The 20,104-nt window shown below is 38.1% G+C and overlaps 2 protein-coding genes across 4 annotated transcripts in view; one reads left to right on the top strand and one right to left on the bottom strand.

Moving 5' to 3' along the window:
• The first annotated feature begins 7,033 nt into the window (after positions 1-7,033).
• Positions 7,034-10,244, top strand: ckmb (creatine kinase, muscle b). The gene is made up of 7 exons (XM_058799070.1): positions 7,034-7,193; positions 8,351-8,560; positions 8,670-8,824; positions 8,899-9,031; positions 9,114-9,409; positions 9,500-9,689; positions 9,779-10,244. The coding sequence occupies exons 2-7, from the start codon at positions 8,371-8,373 to the stop codon at positions 9,955-9,957; spliced, it is 1,143 nt and encodes a 380-aa protein (XP_058655053.1). The 5' UTR covers positions 7,034-7,193; positions 8,351-8,370; the 3' UTR covers positions 9,958-10,244.
• Positions 10,245-11,408: 1,164 nt separating this feature from the next.
• The window catches only part of mark4b (MAP/microtubule affinity-regulating kinase 4b), a 44,837-nt gene continuing 36,141 nt past the window's right edge, over positions 11,409-20,104 (bottom strand). Inside the window, exons 15-18 of one of the 3 annotated variants that reach the window (XM_058799065.1) lie at positions 19,655-19,930; positions 17,612-17,694; positions 14,572-14,608; positions 11,409-12,616 (exon numbers count right to left, since the gene is read on the bottom strand). In XM_058799065.1, the coding sequence (XP_058655048.1) occupies positions 12,283-12,616; positions 14,572-14,608; positions 17,612-17,694; positions 19,655-19,930 (730 nt within the window). In that variant the 3' untranslated portion in view covers positions 11,409-12,282. Of the gene's footprint in view, positions 12,617-14,571; positions 14,617-17,611; positions 17,695-19,654; positions 19,931-20,104 lie in introns of all 3 variants that reach the window. The other 2 variants (XM_058799067.1, XM_058799066.1) reach the window with 2 other exon arrangements.

Here is a 20,104-nt window from a genome sequence, read left to right as displayed (position 1 = left end):
GGAGGCTTGTGACTGTCCCATTGACTGTCAAGTAAATTTCACTGTCAAGGTCCAGAAAAGTATGAAAGACATCATCAGAATACTCCATCTGCCATCAGTGGTTCAACCGTAACGTTATAAAGCGACAAGAATACTATTTGTATGGAAATGAAACAAAAATAATGACTTTATTCAACAATTCGACACCGTAATGTCACCGTAGCGCCATTTTGGAGAGTATCGCTGCACGCAAAATGCGTACGCTCTTCCGTGTCAGCCGCGACACAAGGATACGTTTTCTACGTGGATTTACGCTTTGATTTGAACGTAAACAGCGCATCCCTATGTCGCGGCTGACACGGAAGAGCGTACGCATTTTGCGTGCAGCGATACTCTCCAAAATGGCGCTACGGTGACATTACGGTGTCGAATTGTTGAATAAAGTCGTTATTTTTGTTTTATTTCCATACAAATAGTATTCTTGTCGCTTCATAATGTTACGGTTAAACCACTGATGGCAGATGGAGTATTCTGATGATGTCTTTCATACTTTTTACAGTCACAAGCCTCCCGGTTTTCATCTAAAATATCTTAAATTGTGTTATGAAGACGAACGAAGCTTTTAGGGGTTTGGAACGACATGGGGATAAGTGATTAATGACAAAATTTCTTAGAAGAAAATGTCAGAGGCACTTGGAGGCTTTTGCATCTATTCAATTAAAATGTAGTTTATTTTTAAACATTTCTATTGGCTCAAATTTAGAAAAGTAGGCCTATCCATATAATGCAGCTCCGTAAAAAAGACTGTAAACGGTTTGACAAAGCATTACATGTCATTTTACAGTAAAATACTGTCAAATTCATATTTTGTAATTATAAACTCAGAATTACCATATGATTATGCTGAAAAACAGGAAAAGGACACGAATATATTTTAATTGGACAGTTAATATTGTTATCAATAATGTAGCCTACATTAGCATGTTTCATTTTATGTTATTTAGTTGATTATTTTACTGTTATGTGTGCTGTTTTCTGCCCATGTTTTATGGAATTCTTGGAATTACCATGAACTCCTTGAGTGCCTTTTTATTTCATCACCAGTATTATCATCATGGATAGGAGTACATTTTATGGTGAAAAGCAGATTTTAGTTCAAGTAGACTGTTATATTGACATTGTATCATTAACAGTTATAATAAATAAAAAATACAGACACCAATATACCATCCCATAATAGCCTGGTGGAAACATTGGCACAGTATTTTTATTGTGATTTCTTATTAATTAAGTAATTAATTAAATATATATATATATATATATATATATATATATATATATATATATATATATATTACCATAAATGTATTTCATTTACAGTTAATTTATTTCAAAGACTTTTACAGTGAATATACTACAGTGAATATACTATAGTGATTAATTAATAAGTCAGTGTATGTAAATATTTCAGTTATGATTCCAAAGCCTCACATATCAAGTAATGTTTAATTAGAACGACTTGACTGCTTCAGCATTATGAGGCAGCCCACTATTATTGTGAAAATATACAATAAAAAATAAGAGTTGCCTACCTAGACAGCATTTTAGGACATTATAGTTGCATATGTAATGATGATAAGCTGCTGCTTTTATCAATGCTTTGCAACAAAAACATTACACATTAATTGCTGCAAATGCAAAGTAAATGTAAATCTGTTATATCAGACAGTCACAAATCATTCTAGATGGCCTCTATGTTGGACATGCATAGGGAGGAGTCTCTCTGTGACGCCACATTGGCATATTTTCAATAAAGCTGCTTAGGGTGAGTTGGGGTGAGAGGGAGGGTTGTTGTCTGGGTGTGTAAAATAAGCAGCATTAGCTTCGGATCCATCAGACAGGCTTAACTTAACGATAGGAACCATGCAGATCAGGATGCATCTAGGAATCGTCTTTGGTTTAACATAGAGCATGCAGAACTGAGCGTGAGGAAAGAGAGGGTTGTGTTGCAGAGTGCAACTGAAAAAGGAATAATGGTGACTCTGGCACACTTTGCTGCATGGAAAGAGTAAAACCAGTCTGTGATTTAGGAAGAAAAATGAGTGCAGGGATATAAAGTGGAAGGAGCGTGATAGCAATGGAGCAACTGTGGGCAGATATATGAGACTGGAGTGATTAATGGTTCAGCTGCTAGAAGTGCCAGGGGCAGATCTACTCCCAATAAGGGCAGCTCGGCTGGGCCAGTGCAGGGCAATGTTCTCAAACAGTGAGAGAGCTAATCTATATCTCTAAACGTGATGAGGCCAAAGTCAATAGAACCACTAAAACCCCCTTTTGATCTCTCTCCCTCTCTGTTGTCTCTGCTCAACCACACTTAACAGTTTATGTGGCACTACTGAATTCTGTTTGTATATCAGGACACTCCTGTCTGAAACTGTCAGTAAGATGCAAATTCAAGATATCTAACAAATTCAGCGAGTTGTTAGTTGCAATGCCTTTCCAATTATAACTCTCAAAGAAAATAATTGAACAATTACAGTTTTACCCATCATAAATACATGCACTGTAAAAAAAAAAAAAAAAGGTTGAGCGAACTTAAAAAATTATTTTTACCAGCTTCAGCAGATTTTTGAGTTTTCTCAACTTATTTTTGTGGGAGATTCTCAAATTTTTGTTGTATAAATTAAAAATCTGCTGAAGCTGGTTGCATTAAAATTTTTAAGTTGGCTCAACTTTTTTTTTTTTACAGTGTGGTTATAGACTTGCAAATTAGCAGTAAGGATGTACTGTTATTAATCAATTATGTAATTTGAATAGATAATTCCACTAATTGTGATAATATCACTTAGTTTCACTTTGTCTTATAAACGACACATTCTTGGGGAAAAAATAACAATTTATAACATTTCTCTGTCGAAACATTTTTGTGGCTGCAAAAAATAGCTAATAACGGCCTTTATACAAAATGGAATGATTTTACATATTCACATTATTTCTGTAAATATAATATTATTAATATTAATAATAAATAATATTATAATATATACAACATATTATTGCATACTATATTAATAAAATATCATTTTAATAACATATAACAATATATAATATATTCAGGGTGTTAAAAAAAATGCAGATGTGCAAATTAGCTGATATTCCAATGAAAAATAAACACTTAACAGAGTTTAATATATCAATTAATGTGACTAATAGCACATTTAAAAAAAAAAAAAAAAAAATGATGCCAATAGTCAATCATGAGGGAAACAATTGTGTTTTTCCTAAGAATGAGGCACAATGTTTTTGTTTTAGACAAGCACCATTCGTTAAAGCATAAATAACTGATGGCCAAAGGCAGAGAGGCTTTAGTCTAAGCAGACAGGTGATGGGAGAGCAGTACTAAGCACAGAGAATGCAATGAACATGTCTGCGTGAAGCCCCTCCAACACCCCAGGTGACGCTCACAGCACAGCTGTTAAATCTAGCTGTTATAGCTGTGCTTTCAAGGAGGAGTTCTGTAAAAGCACATGTACAGAGTAGAGTCGATGGGTGTCTGTTAGAAAGCGTATGGACTGACTGTGTAGAAGTGGGATATGTAACACAAAACAGAGCCAGTACAGTGTCAGCATGTGAATCAAATGCTTAATGACCTTTCCACTGACAGTAAAAGCAAAGTGAGAACATATATGGCACCTTAGCGCTAAACCATATGCGTCAATTACAAGTTATCCAGCAATGTTTTTTTCACAGAGATGTACAGACCCATACTGCTGCACTGGACAAACACACTACATGTGAGGTATTATGCATGCATAAATGCATAAATGCATTTTGATTATGGTCACTATAAATTCTGAGGGCAGAGGTCAATGGACAGGCAGAGGGAGGGATGGACAAACGAGGGACTCATAACTGAGTCAGTGCAATTCAATCTGGCGAGATGGCATGGGGAGAGAGACAACTTTGCAACCTAGCACTAAACATAGTACCTGTAGAGTAAGCCAGCTGACCAACTCTGATTTCAACGGAAGAGACTGCAGCAGATGTGCATATAGGCATATCAGAATCTCAAGTAAATTTAAGCTTTTTATAAAAAAAAAAAACTATGACCTACAGTAAAAGCAAAGGGAGAACATATCTGGCACATTAGCACTAAACCATGTGACTAAATGACAGGTTATACAGCAATGTTTATTTTCACTAAGATTTACAGACACATACTGCTGAACTAGAAAACACACCACATGTGGGGTATCATATTTGCATTTCATGTGCATAAATGATTTTGAATACGATCAGTTTTTTATACAATAAGAAACTAAACTAGAGGGAAAAAACTGGAATGGTAGCAGGGATACATATTTAGCCTAAATTTATATAATAATGATAATACATATCATTATATTAATAATATAATATAATTAATATTTCAATAAATTATATCAGAAATTGTTGCATGATTTTAATTGTTGGATACAGTCGAGAAAGCCAAGCTCTCTGAGAAAAGACAGACCATTTTAAGGTACAGATGTGTTTAAAACGAGCAGATTTTTTTATGCTAGATTCATGTTATGTACGCTAAAATAAAAAGTAATCAGACACCAATTTTTACCCTATTTTTAGGAAGTTAAATATATAAATATCACACAACAACATCAGTCCCACACTTTTGTCATGGGGTCGCAGGACACGTCCCACCTCTGCTTCTTATGTAAGATCAAATGGAATAAACTGGCTGTCTGTAGCTCAATTACGTCTCTTGTTTCATTGACCTGGGCCTCAGCAACTTGACTTGCTGACTTCTAATTTGAATGGTGAGTTGGCTGGGTTATACTGTTAACTTTTAAAACCTGAAGTGGAGACCAAACACAATCTGAGTACTTATGTCACATGTAAATTTGTTTGAAAGCATGTGCATTGTACAATCCTGAAATACAACAGCTATCGGATAGCAGGAGACCGTTGTACACATTCAGCTAAATATATCTCAAGGTACTCAGCTGACTGTTGAGTTATACAATTTGCAAGGCATTTATTATTTGAGTGGTACATTATCTTTTACAATCAGAGATAAAAAAAAAAGAATAATTGCTCTCAGAACCAATTCGAAGACTGAAGACTGTGGCTGTATTTTTGACACAGAGCTTTCAGAGGTCATGCCCTACGCATGGGGTCCAAAGAAGGTGCCATTATAAACCCTCTGTCCAAACAGCTGTAGACAACCCTAGGTCTAATGTTTAGAAGGTTCTCTACATCAGATTACCTTGCATGTGGATGTAATACTCTGCATGTAGACTCTGCAGCGGCCCCCTACCCCTTATTATTTCCTAAAAGACATATGTGTGTGCTGGTATAAGATAAGGGGGTTTTCTCTGTTCATGGGGACCCCCACACACCCCGTTATGCCCACTCTCTGCTGGTAACTCTGTTATGTGACTGTCCTCTCTCACTGCTAGGCATGCTATGGTGTTGGATGCATGGCTGCTAATTTTGGAACAGACTGTGAGCTTGAGTTTTTTCCTTTCCTCTTTTAGCCCTTGACTTCTCCACCAAATCCAAAGGCTCTCCTGCAATATAGCAGACAAAACTCAATGTTTTTTAAACTGCATTTGGTCATCAGCAAAATAGGACATTTTGATCTGTCTTTGTACTTATTTTCATATCAAGTAATCCTGAGGTAAGAAAAATAGAAGTTTAGATCACATCAGTGTCTAGATACAAATTGGATCTGGCAGTTTCTGGCACAAGAAAGGGATAATAGTTAACGAAGTTTGTCACATTGGGACGCACAGACAGGGTGTAACTGTGAAATTGGACCCTGAGTATTAATATAGAGTAAGGGGGATGGTTGAGTTGTCCTCTTCCTTCTTTTTGTACTGTACACACACTTTCACAAACCTGTTCCTTCACTGATGTTATGGGATTTTTTTTCTTCTTCTGAGCAGGGTTCCTGAATATATTCCACCCACCTGTCACATGCTCAGTCATGTGCTCTTGAAGCTTTCCCTTGGAGGGAACCACAAATGAACCAATGGATGCACACTTGTGTTTTACTTATTCAAAAGTAAACTCCAGTGTGTTTCCTTGGGATTGTAGGGTTGAATGAAATAGGCAAGAAATAATTATTCCTGATCATAGATGTCCACATTTTTGGTATAGTTCCAAGACTGTCAAGCCGTGGATATGTCCAAAGGCAGCTGTTTTCTGGTCTCTCTGCAATGAGGAATTAGTTTTACTGATTTCAGATTGACTGCATCATGTCAAATGACACATAAGAACAAATTCAAGTGATCTTTAGAGAGAACTAAACTGAATGACTCAAGTGAAATAAAAAACCTTCTGTGATTATTCCATTTAACCAACTACCAAACTATACGCACAGGATTGTGTGATGTTAGACACTGCCTTTGAAAACCAATCAGATGATTATGCAGCGTGTCATATACACACATTCTCTTAGGTATAATTAACAAAAATATGTCACAGTTGCAATTTGTATAGTGCATGCAATAGTTTTAGGCAGTACAGATCACTAACTGGACACTGAGAATACTACTGGGTACAGTACGGACTGTCTTTACCTCAAGGGACACATGATGCCTTCTCTTACGCAAAGAATATCTTACAAGACATACTGCCTTAGTGAGAATAGTCATTAATTTATGCTATTTCATAAGTAAACAATATGTTTTATCATAAAAATTGCATATATCATATAAAGGCAATTTTAACTCATACATTCACAACAATGAATATTATGTGGGTTTAAATTTTAGTCCTTTTTCACAATTTCTCTAAAAAGGAGAAAGTAACAAAAACAGTTTTAGGCCTCAACACAATAGCACTATACAAGTAATAACTGAATGCATTATAGTTCTTAAAATGAGGAAATAAACCATTTTTGTGCTTCTGCAGTGTCTTCGAGTTATTTCATAACTGAGCAAGAGAGAATGGGCCACTGTGAGGGGGTGGGGACAGCTGTCTCCTCGTCTCGGGTGTTGTGATGTAGCTTCTTTCCTTTTAGAACCTGAAACCCCTATCAAGGGCCGCAGCTGTCCAATGAGGCTCAAGCATACATGAGCCGAGCAACCAATGGGCAGCAAACATCGAGGTATATAAACCAAGGTCTGACATCTTGCAAAGTTGGGCAACCCCTACATTGGCTTGGTGAACAGGATCTGATCCCAAGGACTGTTACCTTTTCTCCCATACAGGTAAACTCAGCTACGGTTCAGAGATTTTACAAGGGTGGGAATAAGGGGTACTTGATGAAACATGAAAAACTTCAGCAAAAAGGACGTAATACATTGCAGCTTTATGTGCAGCAAAATATTTCCTAATAAAAATTAATGAAACCTCATTGGGGTTAATGACCAGATCCCTGATGCACAATATCTGGATTCTTCTGGAATTACTCTCTTGATTGTTGGAGTATTAGAAATGCTCAGTTTCATGTTTTTAAAGTTGCTTTGCTCATGGCAGACCTGTAGAAAGCTTGTCCTTGCCTGATAAGCTTCAAAGAGTCATAACGCATTGGAAAGCTATTAAGTAGGCAGTCTGGAGTAGATTTGCGGTCTATGGCAGGAATGATCTGTGTGTGCGCTTGACACCTGCTGTAATTCGGTGCAAGGTCATGTCATCTGAGGGAATTTATAGCTGATGTATTTTACTTAAGTCTATTTATAATACTTCAGATATTGCATTCTTTTTGTATGAATGCAACTGCATGCAAAAGCTGTGAATGTGTGGACAAATAGTTTAGCTTTTGATTTTTCTAAAACTTTGTTAATTACATTTTGCAAAAGCTAAATTGATGTGGGCGTAATACCAATTATGGGGCGAGTGTACATGCTCCACCCCCAGCAGAAATAAGAGAGGTGAATGTACTATCTGCTTTGAGTGATGGGAGTAAGTTTGACACCCATGCTAAAAATATAACCTGCTGTCTGATGCATATAAGCATGCAAGCTATTCAACCTCCACTCCATGTAGAAATATGAGGTGCTGGTTAGACATAGCACCATATTTTGTTACTAGGAGAGTGAAGCTTACTTGGGACACAAAATTTAGTATGCATTAACCTTATCTGCAGCTGCTGGCATCTTATTCTGGAAACTAGCGCTGCTTATCCTTGACCAAACGCAGATGGGTATTCGCTCAAAATTCTCTGCTTCAATGTCAGCGATGAGGGACGCTGGTTCCCTTATTTCTTGGGTCCAATGAGTAAGCCATACCTTAGTAGGCCTGGGACAGTGTTCCTGGTTGTCCACCCTGACAACAGTTCTGCAGACAAGATTTGCAGACTAATTTGAGTCTCCAAAGCACACTGTAAGTACTTTGCCAACTTACCTTTCTACTTGTCTTTCGACAGATCGCCGGAAAAGTGCAATCATGACTAAGAACTGCAACAACGCTTACAAGTTGAAGTTTGCTGTGGAGGAGGAGTACCCTGACCTCTCCCAGCACAACAACCACATGGCCAAGGTTCTGACTAAGGACATCTACAACAAACTGAGGAGCAAGGAAACCCCCAGTGGATTCACCCTGGATGACTGCATCCAGACTGGTGTGGATAACCCTGGTAAGCAGAATACATTCCCCCATAACAGCCAATCTTTCGAGATACCACAAGCAATGTTTTAGTTGTTCTCGAAGATATATAAAGCACTACATTTTGATCCCAATTCAAGGCCATCCCTTCATCATGACCGTCGGCTGTGTGGCTGGTGATGAGGAGTCCTACGAAGTCTTCAAGGAGTTGTTCGACCCCATCATTTCTGACCGTCACGGTGGCTACAAGCCCACCGACAAGCACAAGACTGATCTGAACTTTGAGAACCTGAAGGTACGCTAAAGTTCTTTACATGATCATGGCTGATGTTCTTTACTCTACTGTGGCTGATGTTTACCTGTGCACAGGGTGGTGATGACCTTGACCCCAACTACGTTCTGAGTAGCCGTGTGCGTACCGGCCGCAGCATCAAGGGATTCACCCTGCCTCCCACCAACAGCCGTGGTGAGCGTAGAGCTGTGGAGAAGCTGTCCATTGAGGGTGAGTCTCATTGACTTTATGTCCTGACATCCACAAAACAACATGCCTGGTCTTACTGATGTTCACATTGTTCCTCTCACAGCTCTGAACAGCCTGGATGGCGAGTTCAAGGGCAAGTACTACCCTCTGAAGGACATGACTGATAAGGAACAGGAGCAGCTCATTGCTGACCACTTCCTGTTTGACAAGCCTGTGTCCCCCCTGCTGTTGGCTGCTGGCATGGCTCGCGATTGGCCTGACGCAAGAGGCATCTGGCATAATGACAACAAGACCTTCTTGGTGTGGGTGAACGAGGAGGATCACCTGCGTGTCATCTCCATGCAGAAGGGCGGCAACATGAAGGAGGTCTTCAAGAGGTTCTGCGTTGGCCTGCAGAAGGTAAACCCCATTATTTACTACCTAATCATCCTGTACTTTTAATCCTTAAGATAAGCAACCAAAGGCCTGACTCCTTGTTGTATATTGCAGATTGAGGACGTCTTCAAGAAGCACAACCACGGTTTCATGTGGAACGAGCATCTTGGATTCGTCCTGACCTGCCCCTCTAACTTGGGTACTGGCCTGCGTGGTGGTGTCCACGTCAAGCTGCCCAAACTCAGCACACATGCCAAATTTGAGGAGATCCTTACCAGACTGCGTCTTCAGAAGCGTGGCACAGGTGGGCTTGAAATCGCTGAACTTATAAAATGGCAGAGATTTACACGGTGATCATCATTTTGAGAGACTCTTTGTGCTTCTATTATGCAGGTGGCGTGGACACTGCCTCTGTCGGTGGTGTGTTTGACATCTCCAACGCTGACCGTCTGGGCTCCTCTGAGGTGCAGCAGGTGCAGCTGGTGGTTGATGGTGTGAAGCTCATGGTTGAAATGGAAAAGAAACTGGAGAAGGGCGAGTCCATCGATGCCATGATCCCTGCCCAGAAGTAAAATGGCAAAAGTGGTTTTCTTTTTTATTTGTTCTTTCAAGCAGTCATGCCATCTTGACTTTTCCAAGAGACAGTCCACCCTGCTCCCTTTTTTCCTACTTTTTTTTTCTTTCCTTTCTTTCCTGTTGTCTTCTTTTTCCTGCACTTTTTCTTCTTATCTTCCTGTTCCTCCTGTAACATCCTGGGATCAAACCTCCACATAGCTAGAAAACCCCTAGCTATGTTGTATTCACCTAAACCTTTTTTTTGGTTGTACAAAGTTAATAAACGGCCCCATGTAACAATCAACCTGTGTTTTAAGTCTTTACATTCTTGACAAGTCTTGATTTGTACTTCCAGATACAGCTGTGAACTTAAAGTGTATATATATATATATATATATATATATATATATATATACTCTGGACCACAAAACCAGTCATAAGTGTCAATTTTTTTCGAAATTGAGATTTCTACATCACCTGAAAGCTGATAATAAATAAGCTTTCCATTGATGTTTGGCTTGGTAGAATAGGACAATATTTGGCCGAGATAAAACTATTTGAAAATCTAGAATCTGAGTTTGCAAAAAAATCTAAATACTGAGAAAATCGCCTTTAAAATTGTCTAAATGAAGTTCTTAGCAATGCATATTAAGTTTTGCTATATTTACGGTAGGAAATTCTCTAAATATCTTCATGGAACATGATCTTTACTTAATGTCCTAATGATTTTTGGCATAAAAGAAAAATTTATCATTTTGACACATACAATGTATTTTTGGCTATTGCTACAAATAGCCAAAAAAGCGACTTAAGACTGGTTTTGTGGTCCAGGGTCACATATATATATGTAATGTATAACATAATTGTGGGGGATCCATTCAGAATTTTCAAAGCTGAACATCAAAACATAATTAGAACTTTATGCACACTTTCATGAATACAGTCAGCTAAGCTGACCCGAAAGTCATTGTGAACACTAAAATATGAGTAATTTGTGCAGAATAGCACAATGACTGTCAACAATAGTTCAAGCATGGTTTGTCATTTCTTTCAGTTATTATGAAGCCAGATCACATTTGTTTGAATTATAACAAGTTAGTATATTTGCAAATCTTACTCAATATATATTTAACCTGTAATGCAATAAATTATTAGAAATTGCTGGTACAAAGGCAAATATGTTTTTTTAGATGATTACTCGAATGACTACTTGAAAAAGACCAAAGAGGAAATTGTAAAGTTTGATTTGAAAAGCACACATACACCAATCCAAACAGATTCATACCTGTATCTCTGGATGTCTGGTTCAGAGTTACCAAATGAGTATGATTTGGCTTCCAAAAAGATAATTAATTACTCTAGATAATAAGATCTCTATTGTTATGTATTCCTTATATATTCCCAATATATTTCCTTAAAACTTGCATTAAGCAAATATCTGAACAAAATAAACAGACAGACAAATCACTGGATTTCAGACAAATGCTGTATTAATCATTCTTGCATTTTCTCACATTGCACAGCTCAGACATATTCCAATCTTGACGAGGACTTACAATGTCAAATCAGAGATAAACAAAGTCAACAGTCTGTTTGTGGCCATTCAGCAGAGTGCACTTCCGGCAAGATAACAGAGGTTTCTCATCAGCGTAACACATACAAGAGCAACGCAAAGAGCATTGTGTCTCGACTTGGCTCAACAGGATAAATTGCACCATTTGAAGGGAGAACTGCTTTTAAACAGGTGATGTTGCTCACTCAACCCTAAAGTGCTACGGTGTGACCATGTAATATGACAAATCTAAAAACAAGGAGGCTCAGGAAAGCAGACATCACCTACTCAACCTGCATCACTAGCAAGTTTGACAACCAACAAGATCATTAAAAAATGAGGAGAAAACGCTATCACTTTTAGCACTTCCGCATGTTGTCTACGGTTCGAAATGGTGTGGCTTTCACACGTGTTTTTTGTGAATATGGTTATTTAAACGAGGATAAAATTAAACATACTCTTCTCACTGGCACAGCGGAAGATTAGAAATCAAAAAATGAGTTAAATAGCAGCAGTTAAAAAGGAATGACAATGTATAGAGTGAACACGTGACAAAAAATGGGTGTTATAAAACAACATGGCTAAGATACCAGGTCAAATCAGCGGTAAAACAGGCCTGGTAAAGGGAGTTCCTTCAGCAGGGCTTTTGTGTGAGCAGGTGCCCAGTTTTCAATGTATGTGTGCCAGTCTTTGTAGGCTTAGAGGGGGCGGGGGTGTGGGCGGGGCTACGTCTACTCATCCCATCTTTCTGTCCCATGCTTTTGTCCCTGCCCTCCACCCCCTCTTGCCCTCAGAGTTCGAGTTCTTTGGACACTTTGGTGGCGATGTCCCGAAAGGCAAGCGGTGCCCCCCACAGGCGCTTAAATCGAACACCGCTTGTCTCGGCGGGGCCGTTGGGCAGCTGGCACACCTCTGCTTCAAAGGCAACGCGGGAGCCGGCGGCTCCGTGAGTGCAGGAGAGGAGGAAGGGCCCGGCCTGGTGGACCTGGCAACCGCAGCCCTGCGCCGCCTCCCGCAGAGCCAGAACCACCTCGGCCGGGTCCCGCGGGCTCCGCACCTTCACATCCCAGCCGCATCGGGGGGTCCGGGGCTCTGTCGCTTTTTGATACCCAGATAGATAGCGACTGTGGAGGGAAGAGGAGGTGAAATGGGGGGTGGGTGGTGACATGAAAGTGCGGATGGGGGCGGGGAGACAAGAGAGAAATATATTAGAAATATGTAAGAGTAAAAAAAATTTAACTTCATAAAGACTGACTACTAAACTGTGTGGACTACTAGTCTGTGATATTATTTTAAAAGGTAACACTTTATAGTACATTTCTATTTGTTTACATTAGGTAGAGCATTGGGCAACATCAACTAACAAGAACCAACTTTTCTTCTTTTACATTTAATAATCTAGATTAATGTTAATTTTCAATATACACTATTGTTAATTGATAATTCATGTCAGTTCACGTTACATTGAAATAATTGTTTTAAACTAAAACTGCATGAGAACAATTTAGATTAATAACTGCTTTAAACATATTGTTTATTGTTAGTTTATGATATGTAATGTGTTAACTAATGTTAACTGAACCCTGTGGTAAAGTGTTACCAACAAAATCATAACTAAATAGCTTGAAATAAACATCCTAAAAAAGTCTGAAACCCTTCTACAATCAAAAAGAGAGGAAATGTTCAGATAAACACTAAAACCTGTTACCTGTCAGGAGACACTGGAGTTCTTCAGGATAATAAAACCATTTTCAAAAACAGTTGCAATCTGAGCATTATTTAAATTCAGTGTGACTATCAGAAAAACCTGGAGAACATTTTGGAAGGCCTGAATAAAATGTGAATGCCATTAATTTAAAAAAAATGTCAAGACATACACTGCCATTTAAAAGTTTTGGGTCTGTTATATATGCATTTGTAATGTTTTTGACATTGTTTTTCTTTTTAAAATATATTTAAAAATGTAATTTATTCCTGTGATGGTAAAGCTGAATTTTCAGCAGCCATTACTTCAGGCTTCAGTGTCACATGATTTTTTGAGTAATATGCTGATTTGCTGCTTAAGTAAACCAAAGAATATAATATAAATTCATATTGAATATAAAATTCAAGGGACAGCATTTATTTCATTTTAAGACATTAGAAATGTTTTTACAGTCACTTCTAATCAATTTATGCATCCTTGCTGAATAAAAGTAGGCTATTACTTTCATTTTTTTTTTTAAAATAAAAATCTTACTGACCCCAAACCTTTGAGCAGTAGTGTATAAAAACATTCATACTTAAATTAATGGGCGCATACAAATATAGGGATAAAATATAATAATAATCAAGCAAAAATATTGGGTAGAGCACTACTGTATGTTTATGCTGAAATGAACAAAACTCAGAACAGATTCCTGTGCAGCCTGTCATGCACAACACACATTATTCCTAAATGTAAATCTCAACTGAATGTAAACTGCATTCAAAGTACATACACTTAGCAACTTTTAACAAAAATATTTTGAGATTAAGAATTAAAAATGTCATTCAAACATCCATGTTAAACAACTGAAATGTGACTTTCTAAATGCAACAGCCAACCACTGTCAGTGCATATGGAAAAGGTAAAGGGAAGGACAAATACGGATCTAAACAAAATCTACATACATCTAAGCTAGTTTTGATGCACACAGTACACAGTTCTATATAATTAACAAAATGCAGTCACATTCTGATCAGTCTGATCTGCCACGGCACGGATCACATGCTAGAAATTACCTGTATTTTCTAGCCTGATTTTTTGTAGTTGTATCTGTAGCTAAGGAGAAGTAACAGAGAGTTAAATTCGTATGAGGAAGTTTTTTTGTTTGTTTGTTTGTTTGTTTTTCTGAGCAAATAACATTATATCATCTATCTGGATGATCGTTTCATACTACTATTGTTCATTTTCCTCTACCTATTTTCTGTCTGTCTTCTGTTTGAGCTGTTTGTTTGTTTTCTGCAATGAAGAACATGGTGCAGAATTGGAGGATGGATGGCTTATTTGACTTCCTCAGTCATTTTTGTGCATTAAAAAGAATATGGAAACACTCACCTTGTGACCGGAGATCTGCAGACTCTCTCAGGTTCGTCTGTGACCCTCAAGAGGAAGACAAAGGTTCATGTTAGGAATCAACCAGCCAATAGACTGACAATTATTCTTCATCCCACCCTCCACAAACAACCAATCGCAAGATTTTACATCTAACACCACAGACTTGCACTGTTACACTGACGTCACCTTCAGCAATCCACAATAATCACCACTGACAACAAAAGAAAATGACGACAGTGATGGATTTACAGGGTAGGACTATGTATTAAATATATTAATTACATTTTTCAGATGTCACCACATATTGCTTTATGTTTGTGTAACACAAATTAAAGAAACATTCACAATTGTATCCTTAAAAGCTCTTGTGTGTCTGGTAATATGCTTTTAAGTCTATTAATCTATTCTACACGAGACGTTAGAACAATATTAGTAGTTATTAATATAGCTTTAAACAAAGAAAGTGCTAGTTGACTGATGTCCACATGAGGGCGCTATGGGTCAAAGCTGCTTTTATGAGCGCTTGTGAAACTTTCCATTCACATGATGAAGCAAATGAGGTGGCCAGTGGATTCCCTCTTAAAGGGACAGTACAGGGGCTTCTTCCTCAAACATTACAGTGAAAATGGAGGGCTCTGTTGGGTGTAAATAATCCATATCTGGACAGAAAAATTACGTGGTAAGCAGGGGAGGCAAATGAGCTTGGCCAACGGTGAATGGGATTTGGCACAAGAGGATGAAATACATGTTACATAACTAATCTGGGTTTAAAGAGGAGAGAGGAAACCCCTGTTCTGCTGGCCTTGTCCAAAATTAGGCTTTTGTGAAAGAACAGTCCAGATGAAAATGGCAAATTTAAATGGCTGCTTCTGCATTTTTTTTTTTTATTGTATTAAGTCACTGTAATCACTAGAAACCTGATATAGGCACACAGTTTTTTTTTTTTTTGAAAAAGTGAGAATAATGCATAAATGAGTGCATGAAAAATGTAGTACATGGATGGTGCTGGTGTAAAAGACCCCTTGAGCAAATAAAAATACAAGACTTTTTCAAATATTAAAATATCCGCAAAGATTTAGTTTCACAAAATATATGAACAATAATCAAAATAGTGTTTGTTACCCCCCAAAAAAATTCATTTTCTGTCACCCTCATGTTGTTTCAAACATAATTCTTTTCGTCTTATCACAAGCAAAATATTTTGCATAATATGTAAATTGGGACTGTCATATTGTGGAAATGATAAATAAAGACCTGTAAAATCAGTTAATATGACTTGTATGCAAGTCTTCCTCTTCGCTGTCACTCTAAAATCTTATTTGATTCATGTATGTTGTAGCAAGACCTTGCATGACACGTCTTGATATACCATACTCAAAATAAACGCAATTTAAGAGTCACAGCAAAGAGAAATATTTTCAGCGAATAACACCTTAAGCAATTGTATGATTTCAGAAGACTTAAAATAGAGCGTAGCTGTTCCTGTGCACTTTTTCCAGTGTCCTTGATTCTGAAAATGTTTTTCCATTTACTTTTTCCCATAGGGACTTTTAAAGTCTTCATTATAAAAAAATACACAACATGAATTAAAGGGATAGTTCACCCAAAAATGAAAATTCTGTCATTAATTACTCACCCTCATGTCGTTTCAAACCTGTAAGACCTTCATTCATCTTCGGCACACAAATGTTTGAGGAAATCTGAGAGCTTTCTGACCCTGCATAGACAACAATGCAACTGACACGTTCAAGACCCAAAAAGGTAGTAAGGACATCATTAAAATAGTCCATGTGACATCAGTGTTTCAGCCGTGATTTTATAGAGCTACGAGAATACTTTTTGTGTGCAAAGAAAACAAAATGATCTTTACTCATCAATTTCTTCTCTCTCTGTTTCAGTCTTTGACATGCATTCAGGTCAGAGCACCACGACACATGCGTGTGGAGCAGCTGGCGTTCTGACATGGATACACTGCGCCTTGTTTACAAGCAGAGGAAGACTCACGCTGTACATAAAACAGCCTACGTAACATGTTTGGAGATTTTGACAGAGAAGATGGCTTGCAATTTTTTTGCCCAGCCTTACTTATTTAAACCAGAATATAGAGATGATTAACTGTGGCCTTGAATGTTTCAGTTGCGTTGCTGTCTATGCAGGGTCAGAAAGCTCTTGGATTTCATCAAAAATATCTTAATTTGTGTTCTGAAGATGAACAAATCTCTTACAGGTTTGGAACGACATGAGGGTGAGTAATTAATGACAGAATTTTCATTTTTGGGTGAACTAACCCTTTAAATGAACCAGCTACGAGGAGAATCATAATGTTACAAACATTTATTTAAAGTAAAAAAATATTTTAAAAAGTGCACAAAAAGACAAAGGTAGAAGAATGTGTACTTAGGAAGATTGAGGATTGAGGAAGTCATTCGCAGTACTTCATGGGAGTGTGTGGATGCTAAAGAGTTCTTTTGGTGCAATTTGCAGAGATTCTCAGTGGAGATTTCTTTGCAGAATCATGGGTAATGCAGTTTTTTAAAATCAGGAATTCTGCTGATAAACCTGATTATTTAAAAAATAATTTAAATAATGCAGAATGATGGCATCGGCAGAAGCATAATATCGATTAACAACCTTGTATCTCACAGTAGGTCTGTCTTGAAAGGTTTAGAAGTTATGCTTCAAAGCAATTTCTCTATGGTGAAAATGAATGGGAATTTAACTTCTGAAACCACACTTTTGCACTCTACATAGTATACAAGTCATATGACATTTTTTTTGGAGCTTGACATCTCACACATATTCCAGAAGAAAGAAAATCATACATGTTTGAAATGACATGAGGGTGAGTATGATGATTATTCAAAATGTACATTTTTGAGCAAATCATCCCTTTAAAATGCAACTAAATAATATGTGTACAAGCTCAAGGGGGCGCTCTGACACCCATCTCCAACACATGTGCCAAAGAGAGCAGTGAGACTGTGAGTATTTTGACAGACTTGAGAGATGGAAAAAGGCCACAAACAGGAAGAAAACTTACTAACTGTTTTTGATCCCTGTGGCAGAGTGCAGCCCGAGACTGACTTGTTTGAGCTCTGGCGCTTAGAGGGGTCAAGATTGACCCTAAGAGTTGATGAAGGGAAGGAAAAAGGACAGTGAAGAGAGGGACAGTTTGGTAGACAGAAAGAAGGAGGGGAACAGGAAGATCAAGAGAGAAATAAGATTGCAGCAAGGAAAAAAAGCAAAGAAACAAATAAACAAAATAGAAACACTGAGCACCCAACAATAGCCAAGACCAAAAGATAGAGGGACACGAGGGGGAGCAGGTGCCTGAAGCTGTCGGTTAATAACAGGAGGCTTGAGGAAGAGTTAATGCAGAGAGTACATATGCAAACTTATGCGGAAAAAGGACTTTATCCATTGAATGTCACTCTAGATAGGTTAATCTAATCAGGAAGTTTCTTTTAAGAGATGGAAGTGTTGCTCTAATCTAATAAAGAGCTTCTAGGTGCGTATCCCTGCAAAAAAGTCCTTCTTTCTGGCTTTCAGCCCAGAGAGGCACATAAACAATTTCACTGAGGATGCTGAAGAGAGCAAAGCGCCCCATCAGCATTCCTACACGCTACTGAACATCTCAATTACATTACGGACTCCAAAAGCTCCCATATCTAACTCCATTACCTCCTCAGATTCCACAGGACAATGGGCACCAAACCAAATGAAAGATGACTTTGTAAACTGATTGGCTCCAGCAGTGGAGCCTCTGTCATTTTGATATTATGCAGTTAATGGGCCGGTCACGTCAAAGACGTTAACTATAATGATAACTATAAAGTTATAAGCTTTAATTCAGAGAGAATAGAGACATAGAGGAATGGTATCATTGGAAACACTTTCAGAACGTTTTTTCTAGCTGACGAACGATAAAACTTCACACAGCCAATCAGAATCCACCTGACTTAAAGATAAACAAAATGTTATTGTCTGTTTGTATGGACACGCTAATTTAGTTAATATACTTCTGTTGGTGTGGATGCTGTTGTCTTAGCCTTTTCATGTCTATTCATGACTTTTTCTTTTTTTAAAGACTGATTCCTGGTGTCTTAACATTAAAATCATTTTTAAAAAATGTCATTTCTTACATTTTTTCTTGTGCTCTAAACAATGTAATGACATGAAATTCAAATTTTTCCCCTGCAGTGAACGTTATTGGTATGGACGCTAATGTAATTCTCATTATAGTTATCTTCCGTTGGTGTATACACTAATATTATGATCGTTAAAGTTATTGTCTGTTTGGATGCGGACGTTAGTGTAGTTATCATTATAGTCACCGTCCATTGCTGTGGACATTAATATATTGTTCATTGGTGTGGATGTTAATATAGTTATTTTTATAGTTATCTTTATATTTATGATTCTTGGGATGGATGCTAATATAGTTATTGTTATTGTATTTACAGTTATCGTCCATTGGTATGGACATTAATACAGTTCTGTCATGACAACTCTCTGAGAGCATGGCAATGTTAATGTGTTTGGTCTTGGCAGAATAGATCTGCTACGCTGCTGCTGCAGCAGATTAAGTACCGAGACTTGCAACTGCCAATACATGCATTAAAAAACATAAAATAACCCCCATATATAACATACATGAAATTACCCCATAGTAGATCTATACAGGTGGAGCTGGGGAAGGTGGAGGGTTTCTGAAGCGCGCTGCAACTGCTACACCAAGCACTAGCCAAGTATTTAAATGTTGTGCAGCAAGCTGATTGATTGCTGATGTGAAAAGAAACCAATCAGCTGCACAATGTGATTATATAAGACTGAGTTAGAACCTGCACCTGCACCATCTAGAGTTTCATGACAGACCTTTGCATTTATCATTATAGTTATGTTTATAGTCATCGTTCTCCAGCGTGAACAGGCCTTAAACATCCTCAAGACAGCACAATGCTAACTCTAATAGGTGGAATATTTGGAAAGAACGAACTGATGATGTGGAACTTGATTTTTTTAGATCTATAATATTCTTAAAGTTATTCTGGTTTACAAGATGAAACCGTCGCTCTCTTCTTACCTGCGGGTAAGTTTTGAGGTCAGCTTAGTGAACAGGTTTGTGGTTGCACGGCTACGGGAGTGAGGCAGAGGGCTGGCTTCATGGGAGAGGGTGGGTGAGGTGGGGGGTGCATGGGTGGGAGGCCGGTGGTCCCGGAGCTGGCCCCCATGGAACGTGCTGCGGATAGTGGAGCCCCTCGTCAACCGAGAACGCTCGGAAGATGCAGAGCTGGAGGCCCCGGCCCCAGAGATACTGTGGGTGGACGGGGATGCTGGAGGTAATCGATGTGACAAGGAGCTTAGGAAAGAGACAAGAAAATATGGATGGAAATTAAATTCCCCTTGAACTGAAACTGGGTGTGACTCGTTCGCCATTACTTTTGCTATGGACATGAATGATACCCACCCATGTGAAAGTGCAAAAATATAGAAAGCTGACAGTGCAGTGATACAGTATGTCATTAATCCTGCT

This window comes from Onychostoma macrolepis, chromosome 15, assembly GCF_012432095.1.
Source record: "Onychostoma macrolepis isolate SWU-2019 chromosome 15, ASM1243209v1, whole genome shotgun sequence".
In the NCBI taxonomy this organism is placed as follows: domain Eukaryota; kingdom Metazoa; phylum Chordata; class Actinopteri; order Cypriniformes; family Cyprinidae; genus Onychostoma; species Onychostoma macrolepis.
Note: the sequence above shows the minus strand (reverse complement) of the source record. Positions and strands in the feature narration are given on the sequence as shown.